The 23,908-nt window shown below is 40.1% G+C and overlaps 1 protein-coding gene across 1 annotated transcript in view; it reads left to right on the top strand.

The window, feature by feature from the left end:
• The window catches only part of LOC109312156 (triadin-like), a 72,812-nt gene that overhangs the window by 24,015 nt on the left and 24,889 nt on the right, over positions 1-23,908 (top strand). The window contains exons 6-13 of the mRNA XM_019538200.1: positions 874-921; positions 9,754-9,795; positions 12,212-12,229; positions 14,166-14,210; positions 15,092-15,112; positions 19,389-19,415; positions 20,090-20,128; positions 20,395-20,439. Of these exons, the coding sequence (XP_019393745.1) occupies positions 874-921; positions 9,754-9,795; positions 12,212-12,229; positions 14,166-14,210; positions 15,092-15,112; positions 19,389-19,415; positions 20,090-20,128; positions 20,395-20,439 (285 nt within the window). The remainder of the gene's footprint in view (positions 1-873; positions 922-9,753; positions 9,796-12,211; positions 12,230-14,165; positions 14,211-15,091; positions 15,113-19,388; positions 19,416-20,089; positions 20,129-20,394; positions 20,440-23,908) is intronic.

Raw genomic sequence — 23,908 nt, 5'->3', positions numbered from 1 at the left:
CGTGGATCCTCCTCTCCCTCCTCAGCCCATAGCCCAAGACTGGGAGGCTCGACGAAAACACCACCTGAGCTCCCAGACCCCTAAGCCCCGCTCCCAAGTCCCTGTAGCGCCTCATGACCTGGCTGGGTGTGCTCCGAGCCGTGTCATTGGTGCCCACGTGAATAAGGAGCATGGGGTAGTGGTCTGTGGGCCGGAGGAGCTGTGGGATCCTCTCCGCAATGTCTTGGATATCTTGTTTTAGATTTGTATTTTATTTATATACATATTTATATTGTTTTATGCCTTTTTTAATTATTCCATAACATGCTATACAATGGTGCACAATATAGAAAGAACGATTCCAGACTAACACAAATATATTGAAAAGAGCTTCTCCTCTTATTAGTCCCCTAAATTCTTTTTTTCCAGTTCTAAGTATCTGTTTAAGAGTTAACACAGTACAAGCAACATATTCTTCATTGAAGAAGATAAGATATTTCTGTCAGGTTTAAGTAGTAGCTTCCCTTATTTAATTTTGAAATTTTACTAAATTAAAATAAATTAAAACTAAAATATTTCCACTGTTCTCTCACTCATATTAGGGAGGGGTCATGAAATAATATCTTTTTTAACAAACCCTTAACATTTTAAATTAAATTTCAAATTCCCACATGAATTTTTGCAGTTTTCTAAAAGAGAAAAGATTTCAAAGTACCTTGTAGAAAATGTCATTGAATTTCAACAATATAAAAATTTCACCTTTGTCAAAACAGTTTTGTCTGATGAATAGCTGTTTTGATGAATCATGTAAGCAGCTTTACTAATACATAGACAGTTATGACAGGAAGCTAATTAAAAATCTTATTTCTAATGTGTGGTGGTTCTTTTTTGCAGAGCATGAACCCGTAAAGCAGGAAAAAGCTGTCTCTCATGCCAAAATAGGTAGGTTTTTCTATTCAGATCTCAGGTTCATGGGTATCTATGTCTATATCCATAGATAGATAGATAGATAGATAATATAATACATGAATATTAACATATTCATTGTGCCATAAATGTAAAATTGACCTGGGGCCTGAGGGATGGATTGTGAATGCCGGATTGTATGAGCAACTGTTCATCAATGGCAGCAAGACCTTTACTTTCTGACCCTAAAGGACCTGAATTTTTGTAGTTAAAATCAGACCAAAGGAAGCCTAAAGCAAATCAGACCTTTCTCCTAAAAAAAATGAAAATCCCCTAGTGCCATATATATATATATCTTCTGACAGAAGGAATCTTGCCACCATGATGACAGGAGACAGAGCAGTGGGGAGGAGTGAGCCCGAGCAGGGGGAGAAGCTGGCCCACCCCGTGGCAGTGTTGGGGACAGCGAGCCGGGCTCAGCCCAGCCAAGCCCAACATGACAGCTGCTGGGGGAGGGGAAGAGCAATCTTCCTCCCACTATTGGGCCTGGGCCCACTCCTCCCCCACCCCTGCTCCCCTGCATCAGCCCTTGGCCTACTCCTCCCCTCCAACCCCCCCCCACAATGGCAGCCCGGCTTTTCCCCACCCTCCTGCCTGCTCCCACCCCCCTGTCATTCTTGATGGGCAATTGGCGTGTGTGTGTGTGTGTGTGTGTGTGTGTGTGTGTGTGTGTCTATATCTATATCTATATATGGATGGCAGTAGAGGATTTTCTGTTTTTTAGGAGAAGGGTCTGGTTTGCTTTAGGCTTCCTTTGGTCTGATTTTAACTACAAAAATTCAGGTCCTTTAGGGTCAGAAAGTAAAGGTCTTGCTGCCATTGATGAATAGTTGCTCATACAAGTAGTTCTGCTCATTTTAGTGCAACAGTTCATGAGCTTCAGCAATGGAAACAAGGCATTCACAATCCATCCCTCAGGCCCCAGGTCAATTTTACATTTATGGCACAGTGAATATGTTAATTGTGCCATAAATTGTAACATGCCACAGATACAAGCAATTTATGGTGCAATAAAATGGCAAACCAGTCATAAAGATGTGCCACATTTAAGTAGAGCATTAATGCACTATGCTGCTTTCAAGCAACAAGGGGTGGATGGGTTCTGCACCCATCATGCAAGTATCTGATAATCAATGAGACAGCAAAGATTTCATCATTTGACCCAATATGAGAAAACTAGAGTAAAATGATTCTTTGATGTAGAAAAAGGACCCTCAATCATTCTGTGTTCATTTTATGCAGCTTCTGGACAACCTGGCTGTATGTAGTAGTCAAGTGTAACCAACAGGGTTTTCCCTGGACAAATCCTGCTGGAGAAGATGGAGATGGGCTGGAGGGGAGGAGGAGGGAGGTGTCAAGAGCAGGGGGCTAGTAGGGGGCTGTCATTGCCAGATGGTATATCTGCCCTGCTTATTGCAGCTACAGCACCAAAATGTGGTCTGATCTGTGCACCTGGCTGCTGCTGCAACTGATGCTACTGCTGGGGTGTGGATTCATGCAGGGGTGGGGAACACTACAAAGTTGGCACACAGGGCTTGATGCCCTGCTCTCTGTGGCCCCTCCCCCCCATCACATACATATGTCACACACATATGTCACACACATTTTGCTACTGGTGGTAGATACTGAAAGACCTACTATTCCGATTCTCCTCGATCTTGACTGACCGTGCTACTGTTACCGTAGGACCCAGCTTTACATAAACACAACCTGTTTGTAAATAAATAATCTAATAAACTGCTTACAAGCATTTATTCCTTCAACAACAGACAGACAGAACTGTCTATCTCATCCATTTTTCCGGTATTTTTATACCATTTCTGTATTGCTACACTTAGAATGTTAGGGACATGGAGTGTGCCCCTACAGCAGTCCACTGCCTGGCAGAAACCCATTGATAATGGTTAATGATTTTCTATCACTGCCTACTGGAGTGGGGGAAAAAAAAAAACAGTGCTCCTCACTCCTTAAAGATCTCAAATTTTTTTTGTCTTATTCTTCATTTGTTTACTGATAATGGATACTATGAGTTGCATGTAGCAAAACAGCTTCCGGGAGGCATAACATATATATTTTACTTTTCCCGGTTTGGTACTGAACCCGCAAGAGAAGGCATGCGCTGGTATCATCACTATACTGAGACCCTGAAAAGATTGCAAGACCCTCCCTTTGAATTAACCAGCCACCTACCTATTTTGTAAGCCAGGTTACTGCCACATTTCACTTGTACAACCTTAATTTTGACACAGACTGTTCACCTGCAAAGGCTTACATCAGGGTCTATTCCAGGGGTGGCCAAATTTCCTAAGACTTCAGCTGCAAATCAAAATCTTGACAGAGCTGAAACCTGCTTGGCACAAAGTTTTCAGTGTGAACATACCCATAGTCATTGATCTGCATGTAGCACTCCAGGTCAAATAAGAATTCTGCATTAAGTGACAAGTAGAACATAATACATGAAACCAGAGAACAAGATTTTTTATTTAATTACTTCTCTTTTTTCTGGGGCCACATTAAAATGCCCAGCTGTCATGTATCTCACAAGCCAGTTTGGGATGGACTATAGTTAGATTGCTGTGTAGGCTGGCACTTCAAGCTATGGGTGATGAAGCTAGCAGCAGTTCATGGAGTATATGAATTAGCTCATCAGAATAGGTGCCATTAGCAATGAAACCACAGTTTCAGTTCACTGTACACTGATTGGGAGTTGGAGGCTTTCTCTCAGCTGCCAAGCTGCATGTAACACATACAGTCAGCATGAATACTTGCCCTTAAGTGCACAGTGAAATCAGAACTTAATGATCAGCCAGATCTCACCCAGCTGCATTTATGGGCAGGACAGTTCTTGAATAGCACAAGGCCAATGTACCTATCCAATTGTACAGCAGGGATGCAGGGATGGTTGAAAGCCCCCACGACTCCAAACCAGAATAGCATGTGTGGAACTGAAATCCTTCATGTAAAAAGATGAGTTGTTAAATTTGCCTTTTCAGAAGAGACCTCTTCTCAAATGATTAGTGGTTCCTTTGGAGAAGCGTGGCTGTTTTGAGTTACAGTTGATAACTAGAACTACTGATTTGCAAGCATCAGTTTTAATACCAGTTGTTCTTTTCCTGCCATGTGCCAGTGAATGTTTCTGAGTTAGTACACTGAATTATAAAAACCTCATTTTATCTAGAGCAGCAGATCCTTTTTTACTGTGATCTATGGTAGCCTCACGCTATTATTCCTACGCTTCTGGCCATGCTATTTAGAAGCATTACAAGTGTCACAAAATCTGATAAAACGTATGGATTCTAGAGGGAAAAAAATTAAATTAATAGCCCTTTTGTGACCAGACAAACCAAGGAAGCCATATTCACTCCTGATGCAGCTGCACAGAAATAACTGAAAATACTAAGAAATAAGTTTGCAGCCTTCCATTTGAAAATCAGAATGAGACCTGACAATTTCAAGATTCGCCACAAAAGAAAATTAAGAATACATCATTTCAGATCAATAACATCAAAGCAATACAAATATATTTCAAAATATAAAATAAGAATGGAAACAAAAGTTTATTTCCAAAGGTAAATTTGAACTGTTTTTTCCCAAATTTGCCAACATGGGGTGTTTTGACACCATGAGGACTTTTTTACTCCTCTTCAAAATAAACATGATTTTCTGATATAGCTCAGTGTTGACAAAACTGAATTTTCTGATGGGGAATGAATGGCTCCCTTGAAACTTTTTTGTATCTGCTGTCCTATGAACTTTAGAAGCAAAATTTGTTAGGTAAGAATTCAAATGTTCAAAGTCTTCCTTTATCCCAACTCCTCTTTCCTTCCTTCCTGGATACATTCAACACATAGAAACACAAGGAAATGGGATTGCTAGCTTCCTCTTGAAGATTTGTTTCCACCTGTGGAGGAGGCTTGCTTTTATAAAGGGCAAATCAAGTGGTCAATTAAAAGAGAAATTAGATTCATAAACTGTCATAGGACTAGGTTAATGGAATCTAGTTAATAGGTCAATATAGGTGAAGGGACCTCACCTGCAATCAGTCATGTTTACATTTTCCCAAAAATCTTGGTTTGATTTGTGAGGACTCAATAGTTATATTAACCTAAATAGATAGAACACCAGTAATGATTTATTTCTAATATCTAATTAATGCTCACCGTAATGGAACTGTTTAATCTCAATGTGCCAAATAAAGCCGAGTTCCGGAGCTGTTTTCCTTTATTATGAGAGAAAACTGGAAAATTGACTCTTGCCTTTAACTGACTTCCTTGAACAAGTTGCATATATATTTTAGTCCATTGCCCAATCATAGCCATCATCTATACTACTGCCAAATGCTGAGCCATCCTCAGGAAATCTCAAGATATGAGAATTTGATAAAGAAAAAAAAAAAAGCATTCTTCTATAACTTGACCAGAGACAAAGATCCCCTGACAGATTCACAGATTCTTATGTGAGTGCCACCAAAATTAGGGAGAGCAAAAGCATTTGGTTTAAGGTCAGATAAGCGTTATAGGTATTTACAGTATCCAAAACAACAGAGACTCCAAACCACTTGGGGCATTTGTATTAGGGCTATGCGAAATTTCACTGGCCATTTCATTCTGACACTGTTGTGACCAATTTTGAAGTCGAAACAGCAAAATCAGAATGAAACAAAGGCCGTCGAAATAGCCTTGAAACAAAACAAGGTTGGTTGAAAGGTTTCTAAAGTCAAAATGTTTCAACCATAGGCTGGGGATGGGAAGTCAGTCCAGCTGGGCTGACTTCCCATCCCCCTTGCTAGATCATGCTGGGGGTGAGAGGCAGCCCACCTGGGCTGCTTCCCAGTGCCCCATGCTAGATAATGCCAGGTCTAGCATGGGGTCCTGGGAAGCAGCCCAGCTGGGCTGCCTTCTGACCCCAGTGCGATCTTGCACTGAGCTGACTTCCCATCCCCAGCAAAACTTGAAACACTGTCAGAACAGCCTTTCTGTTTTGATGGAACAGAACAGAACAGCTGTTTCGACTTGAAATGAAATTCGAGACAAAAACCTGTTCCCTCAAACTGTCGAAACACAAAGCAAAATGGAATGGTGCCATTTTGCACAGCCCTAATTTGTATCACTAATCTGTTTGGATGGTTCAGTGCCTCCTTTAAAACCAGTTAGATCTTTCTCCAATGGTTTGGAAATATAAAATTGTTTGTACACAAAACTTAGATTAATAAAAGGGCATTGGAGTTGAAAAGTGAACATTTTAAAATTCAGCTGAGATGTGAAAGGAGCTACTTTACCAGTTAGATGTGCCCAAACTGTCTTCTCAGTTTCATAGGTGGGTGTAAAATGGAGCTGAGTCAGTTTTCAGTGCACAGCTCTCATAATCGCCTGGCATTCAAATTACAGGGAAACAATAGCTCAGTAAGAAAAGGAAACTAAACCGAATATAAATGGACAAAAATTTGAATTGCAACCTCTCCATGACAACTGAAAAGCTTAACCTCAATTCTACATTCTCTTTGTTTTCAGAATATACTAAGGAAAGATATAAAGAACATTTTTTTTCTTAGCTTGACTTTAAACAATGATTATCACCTATTATATTAGCCCATTATTTTATGTTTGGGGAAATCTTGCGTCATTCTTTTCAGCCTTTCAGAGTTACCTTAAAGAACGACCAGTAGAAGAAGTAATTTAGCAGGAAATTGCAGGGAGTGAACATGTTCCAAACACCCAAGAATCTAGTTTTTATACAAGTGAAATTTATGCGGTTTTATTATAGCTAAGGTTAGAAACATCTTATTATTAAAAGGTTCGGTTGCCTTAGTTCTTTGCTGTCCTCATGGTTACTCCAAGTGCCATAGCTAGTGCAGTGTTGAGTATTGCAGCACCTAAAGTTTAGATAGATGTCCTGGTACTTAGTGAAGTCCTCAGCCTAAGGCTTCCTGTACAATGTTTGGGATTTGTGTCTGCTTAACAGAAGGATTTTCAAAAGCCAGAAAACTATCAAGCTAAACCAGGGGCGGGCAGTTATTTTGGGTAGAGGGCCGATTACTAAGTTTTGGCAAGGTGTCGAGGGCCATATGGGTAGCTCCACCCCTTGATCGGTGCCCAATCTCCTGGTTGCCATCTTGGGACCATAAGTCCTACCTCTTTAACCTCTGACCTTTGCCACCAGAAGTCCCTTCCCTTGCTTATGGAAGTACTCCTTTGGAGAAGGGGGTTTGCTATCTTGCGGGGGGGAAACAAATTATATACTAAAAATTAAACACCCATAATAATGTAATTTAATTTAATTTTGAAAATATATTTTTGATCTGATTTGTGTGTGTTTGTGCTGTGTACGTAGAAGCAATTTTACTTGTATATTGTGTGGGGTGTGTTTGGGTGTCAGGGGGTTGGGGGTGGATGTGGGGTTTGTGGGGAGTTGTGGGTGGATCGGTATGGGGGTTTATGCGGATGTGTGTGTGTGGGTATTGTATTGTGGGTATGGGAGCCACAGGGTTCAGAGCAGCTGGCGGGTGGGCAGGAAGTTGGAGAAAGTGGCAGCAGGGGAGTGGGGGAGTGGAAATGGGCAGGTGTGCGGGAGCGCAGGGCCTGTGAGGCCCAGAGTGGGGTGGTAGAAGCAGGGGGTGTGAGCTGGCAGGGGTCTATGGCAGGGATTCCCAACCTTTTTATACTGTCGACCTGCAAACACTATAATTTACAGATTGAAATGTAATGTACGTTTAAATTTAATTTTTATGGGGGGTGGAGTTGCAAGGATTGGATGGAGTTGAGGCACTGGGGGACCTTGCAGTGGAGGAGGCTGCACAGGTGGTGGCCTGGGGGGGGGCAGTTGGGGCTGCCCAGAAAGAAGGGGTTCTGCTGCCTTTCCTAGCAGCAAGCAGCAGAGCTGCCTCCCCATCCTCTACCCTCGGCATTTCCCTTCCTGCATCCCCCTGATCCAAGCCACGGGCAGGGGTGAAGGGTTCTGCCTGGCCTGGTGTGGGGCACAGTGCATGGGCAGCACCTTACCAGGCTCAGCCATGGCGGTAGGAACAGGACAGAGTACACACAGCCAGTTTCCTCCCTCCCAGGGCTGTCCTGCCTCCAGCACTTAACTACCGGTGCTGGAAGCCACAGCTCCCATCCAGCTGCCATGCACCTGCCCACTCTCCATTGCCACTGCTGCCACATAGGTGGTGGGGATGTGGTGGAGAGGCAGGACAGCCTTGCGTGGGCTCTGGGCAGCTACTACAAGGAATGCTGGCAGCGGGAGGGGGAGGGGCTGCTTTTTCCCCATGCTGAGCAGCAACTTGCTCAGCCCAGATGGGTGACTGTGGGGGGCATGGGGTCGAAGTTACTTGCGGTCATCCCCGCCTGTGCCACAGGGCTGGGACAGTCGGGGCTGGGAACAAGCAGCCACGTGGTAGCCAGTGGCAGCCAGGTGGGAGCACAAGACCCATGCTGGTGCCCCAGGGCCAGTGCCAGCAGGACCCAGAGCAGATGGCAGGAGCACAGGGTCTCAGCTGGCTGGGGCTCTGTGGAGCCAAGCCAGCTGCGCTCTCTCCCTGCTGGTGCAGCACAGCCTGGCTCCACAGACCCCTGCCAGCCCATGCCCTGTGCTCCTGCCACCCCATTCCAGGCCTCACCAGCACTGGCCCTGGGATCCACACTCCTGCACACCTGCTCACTTCCACTCCCCACCATTTTCCCCACCTTCCTCCCTGTCTCCACACCCCCTTCTTACCTGGATTTCCTGCTCAGGCCAGGGAGGTGCAAACAGCCCCACGGACCCAGGCCAGAACCTAGGCAGGGCTTCTGGCTAGGGGGTGGGGCTGGGTGAGCCCTGCTATTGCAGGAGCCTGCCAGGGCTTCCCCTGGGACCTACTGTCCCTGGCTGCTGTCATCTTTCACAGACAGCTGGGGCAGATAAATATTAATTTTCTAAATTTTTTAGAGGTACTACATGCCAGATAGAATGGCATGGTGGGCTGGATTCAGCTTGTGGGCTGTATTTTGCCTACCCTGACTGCTAAACTATGCACTAGGATACACTATGAAGATGTAAGGGGCCTACACTTCTTCTCTCAAAAGTAATTATACTCATAATTGCATCCCAGAGGAAGTTGCCTGTCTTCACAAAGGTTTCTTAGCTCAGCCATAAACCCTGGGTGCAGATGTACATTATATTTGAAACTTTAAAAAATGGAACTGATTGGGAACTTGTTCACAATTTTGTGAAGTGCCATCGCTCCAACAGTGGTGTGGGTGGAGGAGGCGACTGAGTACCCTCCACAGTACGCCTCACAGTGCACAAGTCAGGAGAATACTTGCACCCATGTATCAGGGGTCTCAGGAAGTGGGTGACCTACAGCTGAGGGCATTTTCACTTTTCTATTAATAGTGTCTCTAGACACATTCTTAGTGGTGCCCTGTGGTGGTTGCCTTGCCTCATTTCCAGGATTTGTAGCACACAGAACAGGAGTAGGTTGGTGGGATATGTTTTGCAGCAGCTTGGCAGCGAAGAAAAGAGTTTTGTTGTCTAAGTGCTTAGATTATGGTGTGGATATCCCAAAATTGTTCTGATTAAGTTTTTAGAAGACATTTGTTGGAAGAGTGGCCAGTTGAAAGACACTATGAAGTGTGTTGCTTTTTTCTAGATTTTAAACTAAGATTTAAGGCCAAATAAGTGACTCTACAATGAAATTTGATTGAATCAGGTGGCCCAAACCCATTAGAAATCTAATTATTTTATGGTACTACAATGAGATAATGATACTAAAAGAGACATTTATTTGGTCACTATGATATGTGTAACTTGTGTGCCTTTTACTCAATACAGAGGAGAAAAAACATAAAAAATCATCTCCCACTGAAAAATCAGGTAGGAGGACATCATCCTTCCTAGATTTATATTTTTTTACTACTGTTCTAGATCAACATTAAAGTACTGCATTTGTATCATTGCTTAGAATAATTTTGAAATATGTAACTTGTGACATTTGATCCAGACAGTCCCCAAGAACATACATGTTTTTGTTTTGTTTTGTTTTGTTTTGTTTTAGAGAGAGACAGTGTATTTCAGAGTCAGTTGTGTATAGTACCGACTTAGACTGTAAGCCTGTGGGTTGTGATCCACAATCAGTTCTTTTAGATATTATAGTGGCAGTAATGGTGATAGTAGCAGTAAGAAGTAATAGTTATAATAATAATAGTAATAGTATCAATAATATTAATAATATGAGAAAGAAAACCCCTAGGTATTCTACAGACTACAGTAAGACCTTTGATTAAATCTCACATTCACTGATATGGAAACATTTATTTAGCTATGACCCGTGTGGAAGATCTCACAGTCTATAGTTGCAACCTTGCCACTGTTAATGTCCACTGGAGAAGTTTTCAAATTGGACTTTCTTTCCTTCCTGGTAATTCTGACTGGTTCCTTACCATTATTCACCAGTGGACATTAATCAGACTCATTGCTTTCCAACTCTTTACCTAGATAATCTCCATCTTCATCCTTGAATGTTCTGAGGCCCCTGGCAGGTGTTATATTTAAGATATGATTAACTAGTTAATTAAACTAGCCATACCCTCATGAAATGGATGGCACAGTAAAACAAGGAATAAGCCATAAATGTATTACACAAAACGCATCTAATAACTTTGTGGCTGGTTTCCATCACTCCTTAACATGAACATGTGGCCTGACTGATCAGCTGATTGGAGAGCCCAACCTTTATTCCAGTGTGCTTCTGAGGCTGGGAGTGCCAGTCAGCTGATCAGAAGTTCCTGTCTTGAAAGCGCACTGGAGACCTTCACTCTAATATAGTCCCAAAGCTGGGAGCTGCCATGAGACAACCAGCTCTCTTAGCCTTCAAAGTGCATCAGAGCCATTTTCTCTGGTGCACTCCTGAGACTGGGAACGCTGACTGGCTGACTGGTGCTCCAGGCTGGATGGACAGGGAAGCTGGCTTTCTACTGGCCAGTGCAGGAGCATCCTTGGTTCATGAGCCCAGGCTCCTGCTGCATTGGCCATAGGGCATGACTGCAGTCTGGTCCTTCTGCTATGCACATGTAGCATGACAGGAGGTATGATTATTGTGATCACAGGTCAGATCCCATCATGCCTTTAATTGAATATCTGCCAAGGACCTAAAACAGGTTAAACAGACACTTGAATGGGATGGTTTAGTACAGATGATCCTTCCTTGAGTAAGGAGCTGGACTAGATGTCCCTGAGGTCCCTTCCAGCCCTACTTTCCTATGATTCTATGAACAGTGATGCCATGAGATTGTGATATAAAATGTGTGTAGCATTAATTATAGGTAATCGCTTAAGGATTAATAGTCACTTCACTATCAATGGTTAATTATTAGCTATTAAATTATATGTATTACTATAAATAATAATGTATCATTTTGGTTTCTGAAAAAAATCAGAAGTGAGAAATTACCATGGCAAGTCTTGTAGTATATATGTCTGTGATTGGAAACAGAAGTGCCAGATACATTGAAGTCCATTCTTGTGAGAACTCCAACATAAGTTTCAGTTGATTGGATAATCCAATTTTTTATGCTTATCCAACCCAACATTTCCAAGTTGGTTCATCATGAGTGGAAACAGTTATTTCAAAATCTTAACCAGCTGTAGTACTCTATTAGCTTCTTAGCCTGTATAGAAAAGAAGCCTTCTTTAGAATTACTCCAAGTATATATACTGAAGCAGCAGAAGTACTAAAGCCATTGTGCATCCAACTGAGTGTCACACACTCACTTGCAACGGTTGCAAATTATTGGAATGTTGTGACTTGTTAAAGTTAGTACGCATTGCATTCAGTTAAAATGTGAGCAGACATACATTTAAGCAGTTAGCACATGTTAAATGTACTCATGGCATTGCAGAGTTGTTCCCTTGCAGACAAGGGTTCTTTCTTAACATACTAACTTTAATACCTCACAATATTCCTATGATTTGCAGTTGTTGTGAGTAAATGTATAAATGTCATGGTACTATAAGATTATTTTAAGAGTGACAAACTGAAAGTTATGCAGATGGTGGGACATGTAGGGATATAAGCAGTTCAGCACTTACCTCTTTAAATCTAGCCTGAAGTGATTTACTACTTATGCATCTTTACATGTGAAGAAAATCAAAGGGTTGAGCCAAGAATGAGAGCATAATATACAAACAGAGAAAAAGCTGGGATTTGAACATCTGGAAGTAAAAAGCTACAGTTTATCTTCATTCTTTATCTCTAAATATTATGATTTACCCTTTTTTACATCCTCTGTAGTCAAGCCAAAGCCAGCAGGTATATGATACATACCTTGATAAGGTTAAATCTTGTGATAAGCTGGATAAGTGTGACTAGCCTAGTATTAACAAATACAAGCTTTATATTGGTCATTTTTAGTTTTGCTTAAAGCTACGTTGTTTTCTCTCTGCCATTGTACATCTCTGCCATTCCTTTGCTTGAATATCTTTGTTTATCATAGCTCATTCCATTGTCCATAATCAGATGGTTTAGCACAGAATTCAACTTACTTTGTCCATATTCACAAATATCACTGCAAATTTTAACAAAGGAGTAGCATACTTATTTAAAGGCATCATTAACAGTCAATTGGAGTTGAGGGAACACCAGTATTCAAATAAAAAACATGGAAAAAATGAAATACAGAATAAAATTTCCTCTTACTCAAAAGAGAGATAAAATGTAACTGAGAGTGGAATTTGCCCCAGTTAATTGGAAAAAAAGTCAGAGCACCTTACTGGGCACGTCTACACAAGAAACTACATTGCTTAGTGACGAACTACAACATCATAGCTCATCACTACAGTGACGTAGCACCGGCAGGCACTAACCGTGACTCCACCACTACTGCACAGTAGTGTTGAAAACAACCCATGCACCACCTGGACTGCGCAGTACCAGCGGGTAATGCACAGTTAGGGGCACGTGTAAACACACCCAATATGTAGTATATTTGCTGAATTTCTACATAAGTCTTTCCCTCACTATGTAAAGGTGAGATACAAAATGAACATTATGTTAACCCCATAAATACTCCCAACTCCAAAAGATTGCTTGCACAAGAAGAAGGCCTCACTAGAAAACTAGCATCTGTATGAAATCCCCTTCATATCTTGGTTTGCTGTGTATTTCCCAGAATGTATTGTTCTGTGGAATTATTCACTTGAAGTTCTATGATTCACTTTAACAGTTGTAGGACAGATGCACTTACCCTTATTTCAGTAATGAATTATATTTCTTTCTGTCACAGCTTTACAGTTCCCCTTTAAGAACTTCCTTCTATTCTCAGATTGTTTGACAAAGATGAGATCCTCAGAGAAGGAAATAATGTCTAGCATATTACTCACTTGATTCTTCTGCTAAAAGAGTTTTTCTGCCCCTGCATGGATGTATTTATCCTAGCTGTTATGGCAAAATGAAACCTGTTGTTGTAATTCCTTTGTTGTTATAATTTCCTTTTAAGCCAGTCTGCTCATTTCATAAAAATTGTGCAATGCTAGTCCTTTGTGTTTTTAAATCAAAGTCTCATTGCCTTTCCTATTGCCAGCAAAAATCCGGGGGACTCTACAAAGATTAGTAATTATTATGAAAACTGGTTAAAAAAGGAAAGGAAAAACAACAGCCCCTGCATTACCTCTGAAGTAGCACTATTCCTCTTACTTTCCATAGTTGACATATAATCTAGTTAGGTTTACTGAGATGTATTCTGGACTTTTGGATTTCAGCTAACTTGGAAACATAATTACTAGGTTAAAAAATGTTGAGTTTGCTTAGTACTCCTCTTTTTGAGAATTCATAATTACTAATAGCTTTCAACTACTGATGTGATTGTGTTATGTGTTCAAAATTCTAAAATTGCTATAAAAAGTTACCCCGTGTTGTTTTTGCTGCATAAGCTTTGAATCTTCATATTCCTAGGTTGTCTTATCACTTGTTGTACATGCGTAACTCGTGGTAATATTATAGCTGCTATATATGTGCAACAAGGGGTCATATAACTAAGCATTGCTTCCATACTGCAGGTTTCATAATACATAATCTGTTAGAGGCTGGTTGTTTTATTTTCTTCTAGCAATAACAGCATGAACAATATAAGATAAATGTTTAATCTTTAAAATATATATATACTGATCTTTCTTATTATAAAATTAAACACTTTCTTTCTCACACACACAATGATTGACAACTTGTTTGTGGTACTCCTTTTATGTAGTGCATGAAGGTGTCAAACACGAAAAAGTTCTACAAACAAAAGCAGGTAGGTACTACTATGTTATGAATTTCATTAGATTTGAATCTGCTATGTAGATAAATATAATAGCAGATAAATGTAGATAAATGATTGCCTTGTTTATGATTATGACAAATGTCAGAACACGCAAAATGCCAAATATACTGTGACACTAACGTGTTATAGTCATTATATAGGGTAGTCTTATAGTTAGAATACTTCTGTCTGTTTTTTTAAATAACCAGCTCTTCCTTCCTTAACTTAACCAAAGTCAAGGGTTATGCCAGCAACAGAATTATGCCAGCAAAATCAAAAGACTTGTGTCTGTTTGTCCTAAATACTTTCACTTACTAAGTATCCTGGGTACCATTATGCCATTTATTTAGATTTCATTGTATGTTATATTCGATGTCAAAAGTTCATTTCCTCAGGACCACAAACAATTACATTTTCCTCAAGAGTAGCTAGGTACATATATTATATATTGGGCTGTTCTATCACACAGATTCAACTAAATGGCTGAATATTCAATTGATATGCAGCAATACTGTGCAACATATACAATATATTTACTGCAGAAGTGCAATGCAGTTGCACTGTGAAATGTTTCCACAAATAGGAAAAAAATGTAGTCTATTCTGGATGTCAGCATGAAAACTGTGTAGAAGTAAGATTGTTATTAATAATAATAATTGTTATATAGAGTTCCTCTACTGCAGTTTTCATCAGATCTTAAAGTTAGCATTATTATTATAAAGAATTATAAAGGTATTAATACCAATACTTACAATAAAAAGCTTCTTAGCTGTATTAGAAAATAGACAAAGTCATTCTCTGCAAAAAAAAAATCATGCTCCCCTCTCCCATCACATATTTTCTGAATGTTATTATAATTTCTTACTTCACAGACAAACCAAAAGCAACAGCAAGTATGTATCATAGTATATTCCTTGCCAATCCTGAACCTGTCTTTTAGATGCATTGTATCCTAATTTGGTCTCTGTTTTTTTTAATTTTATTACCTGTATGGACATTATTCTCCTTTTTGATCTTACAGATGCTTTACAATTTTAATTATACTGCTTAACAACATCTTACCATGCAGAACTTATTCATGATAAACTATTTCGAAGTTGTAGCTAACACACTAAACTGGTTTTCAGTTTTACTTTTTACAATTGCATGTGTTTGGGTGTGGCCACCAGGTTTCTTTGCATACTAATGTATAGATTAATCAGAATAAATGAGTAAATTATCATAAGTGAGTTAGAAGAATATGTATGAAATTTATTGAAATTTGTTGGCTTACTTCTAATACAAAGCTGTTTTTAATTCTACCTAATATCCATAAAACAGTAGACAATGAAATATATTAAAAGTGAGATTCAATGGAAGTTGAAGGGGAAATCCTCGTCAGAAAATTCCTTGTAAGGATTATGCAACAGTGTCTTTGATGAGGAGAATGTGAGTTTGTGTAGGTTAAGCCAAATTAGGATCAGTGTTAATTATGTCAGGAAAGTACATATTTCATATTTTCATTTTATGATAAAATAGCAATAATAATATCAATAAAAGTTTGTGTTGATTCTTATAAAAGGTAAGGCTAGGGGCATGAAATACTCAAAATACAATTTCCATGATGCAAATACATTACTGTATCAATATTTTTAGTTGTTGTTTTTTTAATTGAATACATAATATTTACCTGGAAACAGTTTGATGACTTTTTCCCCCTTGCTTTCCTCAGGTCTGTTGTATGTGTTTATTCAGGATATTACAGCCACTGGAGCTACATATTGGCAGATTGTGCTGTCTGTGACAACCTGCTGATATGTGAATATTTTTGATACACTGTCTTGTACTATAAAATCATAGGCAAAAGCAGATATTTGCTCAAGCCTTCTTCACAAGAATTAATCCCTACTGATTGTCCATTTCTACTCTAATACATACCAAAAACAAATGATAGCTAAAATGTGGTAAAGTAACCTGTATAGAAAAATACATACACCAGCTTCCTTGCACCTACAATTTATTGCATAAAGCAATCACATAGATCTTGATTAATCATTCTTAATTAAAAGAAAAGTATTGTCAAACAGTAACTTAATTGTGTCCCAAAATATTTTAGCTATACTGTTTACGCTGACCAATAATTCCTGAGTTGATCTAGCTAGAGATTTTCTAGATCAGCTTTATAGACATATTTGATATGACATGAATACTGATGGGTTTAAAATGATCTTTTCACTCAAAGAAGAGCATTTAATTTTGGGTAGGACTGCATGCTCTCTGTGGCTTCACTTCAGATATTTTTCATTAATGTATGTACTCTTCATAGTAACAGGGAGAGAAAAGTTGTGCAAATCAATATGCGCTGTGAAACCATGGATACTGAATAATCAATGGTAATGGTCTTGGGAGTTCAGGTGTAACAAAGTAAATGTGTACATGCATATTGAGTCAAATTCCTTCCCAATTTATATGCTATACAACCACATTTGAATCATTGAATGGGGTATAAATCAGCACAGAATTTGGCTCATTACGTGAAAGGCAGACTATAAATAGAAATTAAAGGCTAAATTTGAAGTACCCCCAAATTATTATTTTTTATATATACACACACACGCGCACGCGCGTGCACGGGGGGAGGCGTGTTTTAGTAGCGATCAACAAAATTAATTAGCACTTGGCCATTAAAGGAATTAGAAAACGATTCTATTTTCCTTATTTTCAATTTAATGAGTAGCAATGCCTGAGATGGAAATTAATCATTTGTAAAACAGGAGGCTTTAATCAACTCTAAAAGACATTTCTTACATAATTACTATTTTAACGACTGTCAAAGTGTGACTAGCTATCTTGACAAGAAGACAAAGCTGGTAGCATTTACTCCATATATAAGAAGCAATTGTTTTAATTATACAAAATGTCTGATCTTCAACAGGATAGAACATTTATGCTGGGAATTTTCAAAAGCATTGGCCAACTGTGCTCCTACAGAATTCAGTGATACAACTCCCAACCACGAGGTGCAATTCCTCTGAACATATTCAGAATATTTAACAACACTAGAAGATTTCAACTCCCAGCTTTTCTAAGTGTGTATGCATTATGGTAGTCTAGCCAGGAACTTTACCAGTGGTAAAAGTGAGAAAAACCACAAAAGCAGTTTACATTTCCTTACATACTTCCCAAGTATGACCTGGTCAAGTAATCAAACTAATTTATAGTTCAAAAGCCAATAGAGAGAAGTAGCTTAGCTGGGGATCCAAGTAGAATGGGGACAGAAGGATCTCTGTATAAGCAAGGGAGAAAACAGCAACATGATTTTTGGCAACCTATTTCCTTAACTACTAGTTAGGTATCCTGACTTACGCAATTCATGGGTAGAATGTCTAAACAGGGATTAAATGCTGATCACTTCAGTATGCAAGAAATCCTGAGGAGTAAGGCTTAAGTAAAACCCCACAAAGAAAGCTAGGGGCTCCTCTATTTGGGATTCATGGCACTGAACCCTCCACTGGGGTTTGGTGCATATTCTGCAAAAAAAGAACATGATGATTTCCACCTGATCCAACCCAAAAGCTCATTCATTACAATGCATAGCTAGGATATAGGAGCAACCTAAAGAAACATGAGGCATTATAGCTCTCACGAAAGTGAGTTCTTAGGGTATTCTGTTTGTATCTGTCTCATTTCTCCTGTTGAAGCTATTTTAAAATAAGTAAATATGAAGTCAAATAAGTAAATGCTCACTGGGTGAGAAAGAACATGACTCCATGTCCTGGTGGTTAGGGCATTCATCTGGGAGATATTGGCTCCCATCCCTTCTACAATGAATATTGAAGTGATTTATAAAATGGGGAACAGCTTCGGTAGAATAAATCCCTACTCCAGAATACCCAATACCAGTGGTTCCTAAACATTAGACTGTGGACCACTGGTGATCTGTGAATTATTTTAAAATTAAGACCACTCTTCCCCTTTTCTGTTAAAGGTTTGGTGATAAAGATGCAGGGTCAGTGAAAAATGACAACAATGGTCCAAAGAATTTAAGAACGATTGCCTTATAGTTGGGGCACTCACAGCTTGGAAACTCAAGCACCTGCTCAAGATCAGGCAGGTTAAACAACAGTGGCAGATCCAAAGGGAGTGCAGTGGTACAGTCAAGCCTTCCCATTCAGAGCACACTGTCAGGGAATTTTTTAAGTCCCTGAAGCAGATGAGAATTCCCCCCTCTGCCCTTCCTTCCCCGCTGTGCTCAGTGGCAACTCCCCTCCTCTGCCATGCCTCCTCCCCTACCCACTGCTGCCACTAATCCTCCTGCCACTACTCCTGCCCTGCTCCAGCTTGGGTCCGTGAAGGCCAGGCTTAACCAGGAGCAGCAGTGACAGCAGTGCAACGGTTCCTCCTCCCTGCCCAATATCCCCATTTGTTCCCAAGCAGGCTGGGAGCAGGATCAGGGAAAGGAACCTTCCCAATGCTTCCACTGCCACTATCCCCACCTGAGCCTGGTTTCCCATGCAGCCCAGCTAGAGAAGGACAGGAGCATCTCCGGAGCTCCATCAACCCCTGGCGCAGCCAGAGACAGTGGTAGGTAGCCCACTGTATTTATTATTTGTACCCATGGACAAAAAATGAAACATTTGCTAGACGTTGTACAAACACATAATAAGAAATATTTCTGACTCCAAATAGCTTACAGTCTAAAATGACTGGTCAGACAGATGCATAGAGGAAACAGACACAGACAGTTGAAGCCATTTGTCCAAGGTCACATAACAGACCAATGTCAAAACCCTGAGGATATATGGACAGCAGCATGCCAGGAGTGAAAATTTACATTGAACATGCTTCATGGGAGAAAAAAAACAGACAGCTTTACCCTTGAATGCTTATCTGAAAAGAACTCTGTTTAAATATTCGTGATCCTGAAAATCTTTGATTGGCAGAATAACTGCATTTGCCGAAACCACCGCTTGTTGGATTATACTACTTCAAAGAACAGGGCTTGCATCTTTCATTGGTGTTGTAAGAACTCATTTCTTTGCAAACTAATATCCTGTGGGGAATTTGCAGTTGAAGGTTAAGATGTATCAGAACTGTCAATTTCTGGGGGGAAAAAAGAAAGAAAAATGATATTACATTTGATGTTCTTCTTTTTTTTTTTCAATTTAATTTCTGATTTTTGTCCTGAAGAACCAGCAGCTGAAATCACAGTTGCAGGTAAATATGATACCTATCGGAAATGTCTAAAAGAAAGAACTAGTGAACATGCAATCTTGCAACCTCAGCTGCCATAAATCAGTGTTGCTTCACTGAAGTCTTTAAATCAAAGCTAATTTATTTCAGCCAAACATTTGACCCGAAGAACTGATTTTTTTTTTGCTGTGTTTATTTATTTATTTATTTATATGAGTGTGTATAGGTGTGAGTTAGAGGTGATTAACACCAGCCTGCTCAGTGCTAATCAGATAACGCATACAGCAGAATACATTGAATGAACCTTTATTCCAGCTGGTTGGGTCACATAGTGTGTAAATAAACAAATCTGAGGCAGATTGCCAGGTACCTGGTGTACTCAACAAGGAATGCTGGACTGGTATTGGATTGGTATTAGACCTGAAGCAAATTTGTTACTGGCTTTACTCTGGGAGGGACTAGGAAGGGGATGTTGCAGAAGGGAATACCCAAATGTCAAACTAATAAAAGAATATTCATTATAAAGCTTAATTAAGGGAGTATATAGTGTTGTGGACCTATAGGCTATATTGTATTGGGCCATTCAATGCCAGTGTAATTAGGGAGACTAATGGAGTTTAGACATTTAAGTGCCTAAAATAGGGCCCCGTATTTTCCAGGCCTTGCATTTAATGATGTTTCTTTGCAAATCTTTTTAGCCCAGAAAAACACAGAACAAGCTGCAAAAGAAAAAAAAGGTAAACGCTTATTACTAGAGAAGTGTTTCTATGTGTGTGACTATGAATATGAAAAAATCACTGTATTGCTGCAGTATTCTGATATCATTGTTATGGCTATTGCAAGTTATGCTTTTGTTATTGTTTGAAAAACATATCTGAAAGTTTTGCCTTGAAAATCTCTGAAAGTTTTCAGCAAATTTCAGCTGAAGGATAAAATTAATAGTTTGATCACCACTGGCTCTGGTTCTTCTCAAAAGTATGCTATGTTTCTCTTTTCTGAACAGAAAAAACAGTAGAGAAAAAACACCTGAAAGAGGAAAAAGTTAAAGGTAATCAAGGGGTGTGAAAGCAGTAATGAAAAAGGGTACAGCAGCTTTTTGGTTTTTTTTCTCAGAACTGAAGAAGAATGCACTGTTATTGAAGCCTTGTCTAAGTCTATCCCAATCATACAGCTGGCCCAATAAAAGATTTCACCCACAAATATCCTGACCTCTAGGTTCTTGTTAGTTCTTTCCAACACGTGGAAGTTGGATTAAAACTCAAGAACTGCAGCTGTATTCAGTGTATTTGGACTCCATGTGGCATTCTTGTGTATGTGTTGGAAGGATTAGATGCCAGATCCAAAAATGGTATTTGGTTACTAAAGGCAAAAGCTAGATTAGACCATTAGGTACTTCCAACTTGGGCTTCAGGGGGCACATCTACATGAGACATGAACTGTGCAGTAACCTAATAACACTGCACAGTAGCATGCCAGGCAAAAACCATGCTGATGTGTTACTGCATAGTAGTAACATTAAGTAGTAACATTAGTATTAAGCTACTGTGCAATAAGCATCACTAAAAACCCATGCACCAGTGCTACTGCACAGTAGCATGAGTTACTGCACATTTATCCAAGGATTAAACTTAATGTGCCGTAACTATGGTGCATTAATGAACATGTAAACATACCCAGGGCGCTTAAAAATTAGGTGCTTAGCCCAAAAGGGTGATTCAAAGAAACTGAACTAGATTCCAGGTCCCACATACACTCAATAGAAAGCGCTAAATGCCTCTGAAGTGTGATTCGCTCAATCCTTGGCACTAAGCAGAAAGCCAAATAAAGCTAGCCAAGAAATAATACTAAGAACAGAGGTGTATGTGAACTCCTGCCCCTCTCTGAAACTTGAGTGCCTTCTCCACTCAGTATCCAGAGGAATTGTTCGTAAGAGTAGATAGCTAAATCAATTCAGTTCACATTCTCGTTGTGTTGATGGTAGTAGTGTCACTCTATACCTGTTGTAAACCATGTCCAGAGCATTTGCTCAGGAAGTGGGAAACCTAGAATTTAGATCTCCCCAGCTAGGCAAGCCTCAGACTCGCATCTTGAAGGAGAATGCCATAACCACTAGCTGGTAGAACTGTGTGGATGAGGACAAACTCATCCAGCTTCCTGTTGAAGCTGACTACTGTGCAACCAAGAATGCCTGAGTAAGGGAGCCACAGAGGGACAAAGGATTCAAGAAAGAGCCTGATTCTGTAATCTAGTAGGTGCAGCACTTGGGGAAAGAGGAGGGTGACTTAGGTTCCAAGCCCTACTCTGAATGCTTTTTGTGCATTTTATGTTAAACAGTTGCTTGATAAAAAATTTAAATAACCTTGCAGTAGGGACCAGATAATCAGTTTCCTTGTTTGCTCTTTGTCATCCATGAACCTTACATTTATGGCCTAGATTCAACAGGAAAGTGTCCTCCAGCTATTCTGTGGTCTGGTGGTTAGGGCACTCTTCTGAGTTAAAATTCTCTTCAAGGTGAGGAGGGTCTCCCATTTCCTAAGCTTATATAAACTGTTTTTCCTACTCTATGTTTTTGAGTAAAAGTGACCATACCTGCTGCACTTTGTACTGAATGCAGTGCTCTTGGTGTGCATTCTCCATGCCTGCCAGTTTCCTCTACCAGCTCTCTCTTGTATCTGGATGACAAAATAGCTTATGCACGAGTTAGGCACCTACCATGGAAAGCCAGTTCTAGGAGCCTGGGAACTTTACAGAACTCTGATATCTATGGTATTTCGTGGGTGCTGGAGCCAGAGTATTCTGAACTTGCAATGCTTCTTGACCTCCAGTCTCCAGAGATTCTCACAGATAGCTGAGCACAAGGGAAAGTCTTCATTGGCTGTCTGTTATGCTCTCTCCTCCCTTAGTCCCCATGGAGGTAGGGAAGTAAACCACTGAAGGCTGCTGGAGGATTGAACACCCCCCTTTAGCACTCTGTGTGAAGGTACAGATGTTTCAGGAAATGCTTCAAAATAAAGTGCTTCATAAATATTCCTCCTTTTTTAAAGTTTTGTTTTAAATACTTAGGCTAATTTTTAAGACTTCATTGGTCCTCTAACTGTTTAGAGTGCTTCACACAGCATGTCTGTCCATGGCTTTATACACTCCCTAACCCCCCAAGCTACCTACCTCTGAGAGGTGTCTGTGTTGGGTCTTCAATTTTACTGGAACAAAGGGCAGATAGCTAGTGGCTTGCAAATGCATCCTCCAGATAAGAAGAGCTTGAAGCTAGTGAGAGAGATGTTTTCTTTTGTAGGGATTGATGGGCTGATAAACTTTCTTCTAAAAAGCAACCTGCTAGATGCAATATGTCAGTCTGCAAGAGTGGTTATAGAATGATGTTAGAAATGACCTGGTTTGCAGACAGTCTGAAGAAGCAGGGAGAGGGAGATTGAAAAGCTCAGTATCATCAACAGATGCAGGGTCTAGCAACACTCCCCATCCCTTGAGCAGTGAGTGGGGAAAAACCTGGGACTCTGCAGGCAGGGTTGGGGTTTATGCTTCTCCCTAGTCAGCGAGTCCTAGCCACATCTCCCCTGCCCCCCACCCCCTTCTGCTTAGCACTATGGAAGGGAAGGGAGGACAGCTCTAGTGCCCCCCAGCTTCTAGCCTTAGCCACTGCAGGCATATGCCTGCAAAGGGATGTCTGTGTGGTTCAGATCAGTTCAGTCTAGCTATGTTAGACTAACCTGTAAAGATTGAATCAATTCAGGCTCAGGCTTTTTGAATGTCTGTCCCTAGCCCCTAAGTTCAGTTAAAGCATCTAATTTGCCTGGTTCCAAACTCCTGTTTAGCTAATCAAATGGTATTTAGGTACTTAAATAAGATATTTGTGCCTAAATAACTTTGAATCTGTCCCTTCATCAGCACACAATTCCCAGGCATTGGATCCACATAAGAGTAGATTTAGGGGTATCTACCCAGGCTATCATAATGCTTCCTACTGGACCAACCTATTAAGAACTAGCAGAGTCTATCTCCCCAGTGGGAGGGATATTTTTTATTGCTGATCTGTATATTTTGAGAAAACTATGTTCACAAATAGAGATGGTTATCCTGTATATAATACATTTCCTGGTCACATATGTGCTGGCTAAGCTGTTTGGTCTCTGTAGGTTGAACCAAACACTGTTTTATTATTTTCCTACAGTAAGTAGCATTTACTATGATGATTTATGTTATGTCCAGGGAAATAATAAGTGGAACTATGGCCCAAGAAAAACATAAAAGCAGCACACAGACAGAGATTAATTTATAGTTCTGAATAGTGGTTAAAAAAATATCATTTCTCATAGAGGTACAGACTGGAAAGCCCAACTACAGCCAGACCTGCAAAAATTGATCCCACAAAAAGCAGAGGTAAAGCCACACCTAATAATCATCCAAATTTTTATAAAGTGACTATAGACACACACATACGAAAAATACAAAAAGGAATTTGGAATTAATAATCTACTAATAAAGCAAGTTTTTTAAGATAA

This window comes from Crocodylus porosus, unplaced genomic scaffold, assembly GCF_001723895.1.
Source record: "Crocodylus porosus isolate Cpor-Errol unplaced genomic scaffold, CroPor_comp1, whole genome shotgun sequence".
NCBI lineage: Eukaryota > Metazoa > Chordata > Crocodylia > Crocodylidae > Crocodylus > Crocodylus porosus.
The sequence above is the reverse complement of the archived record's forward strand: the minus strand, read 5'-3'. Positions and strand labels throughout refer to the sequence as shown.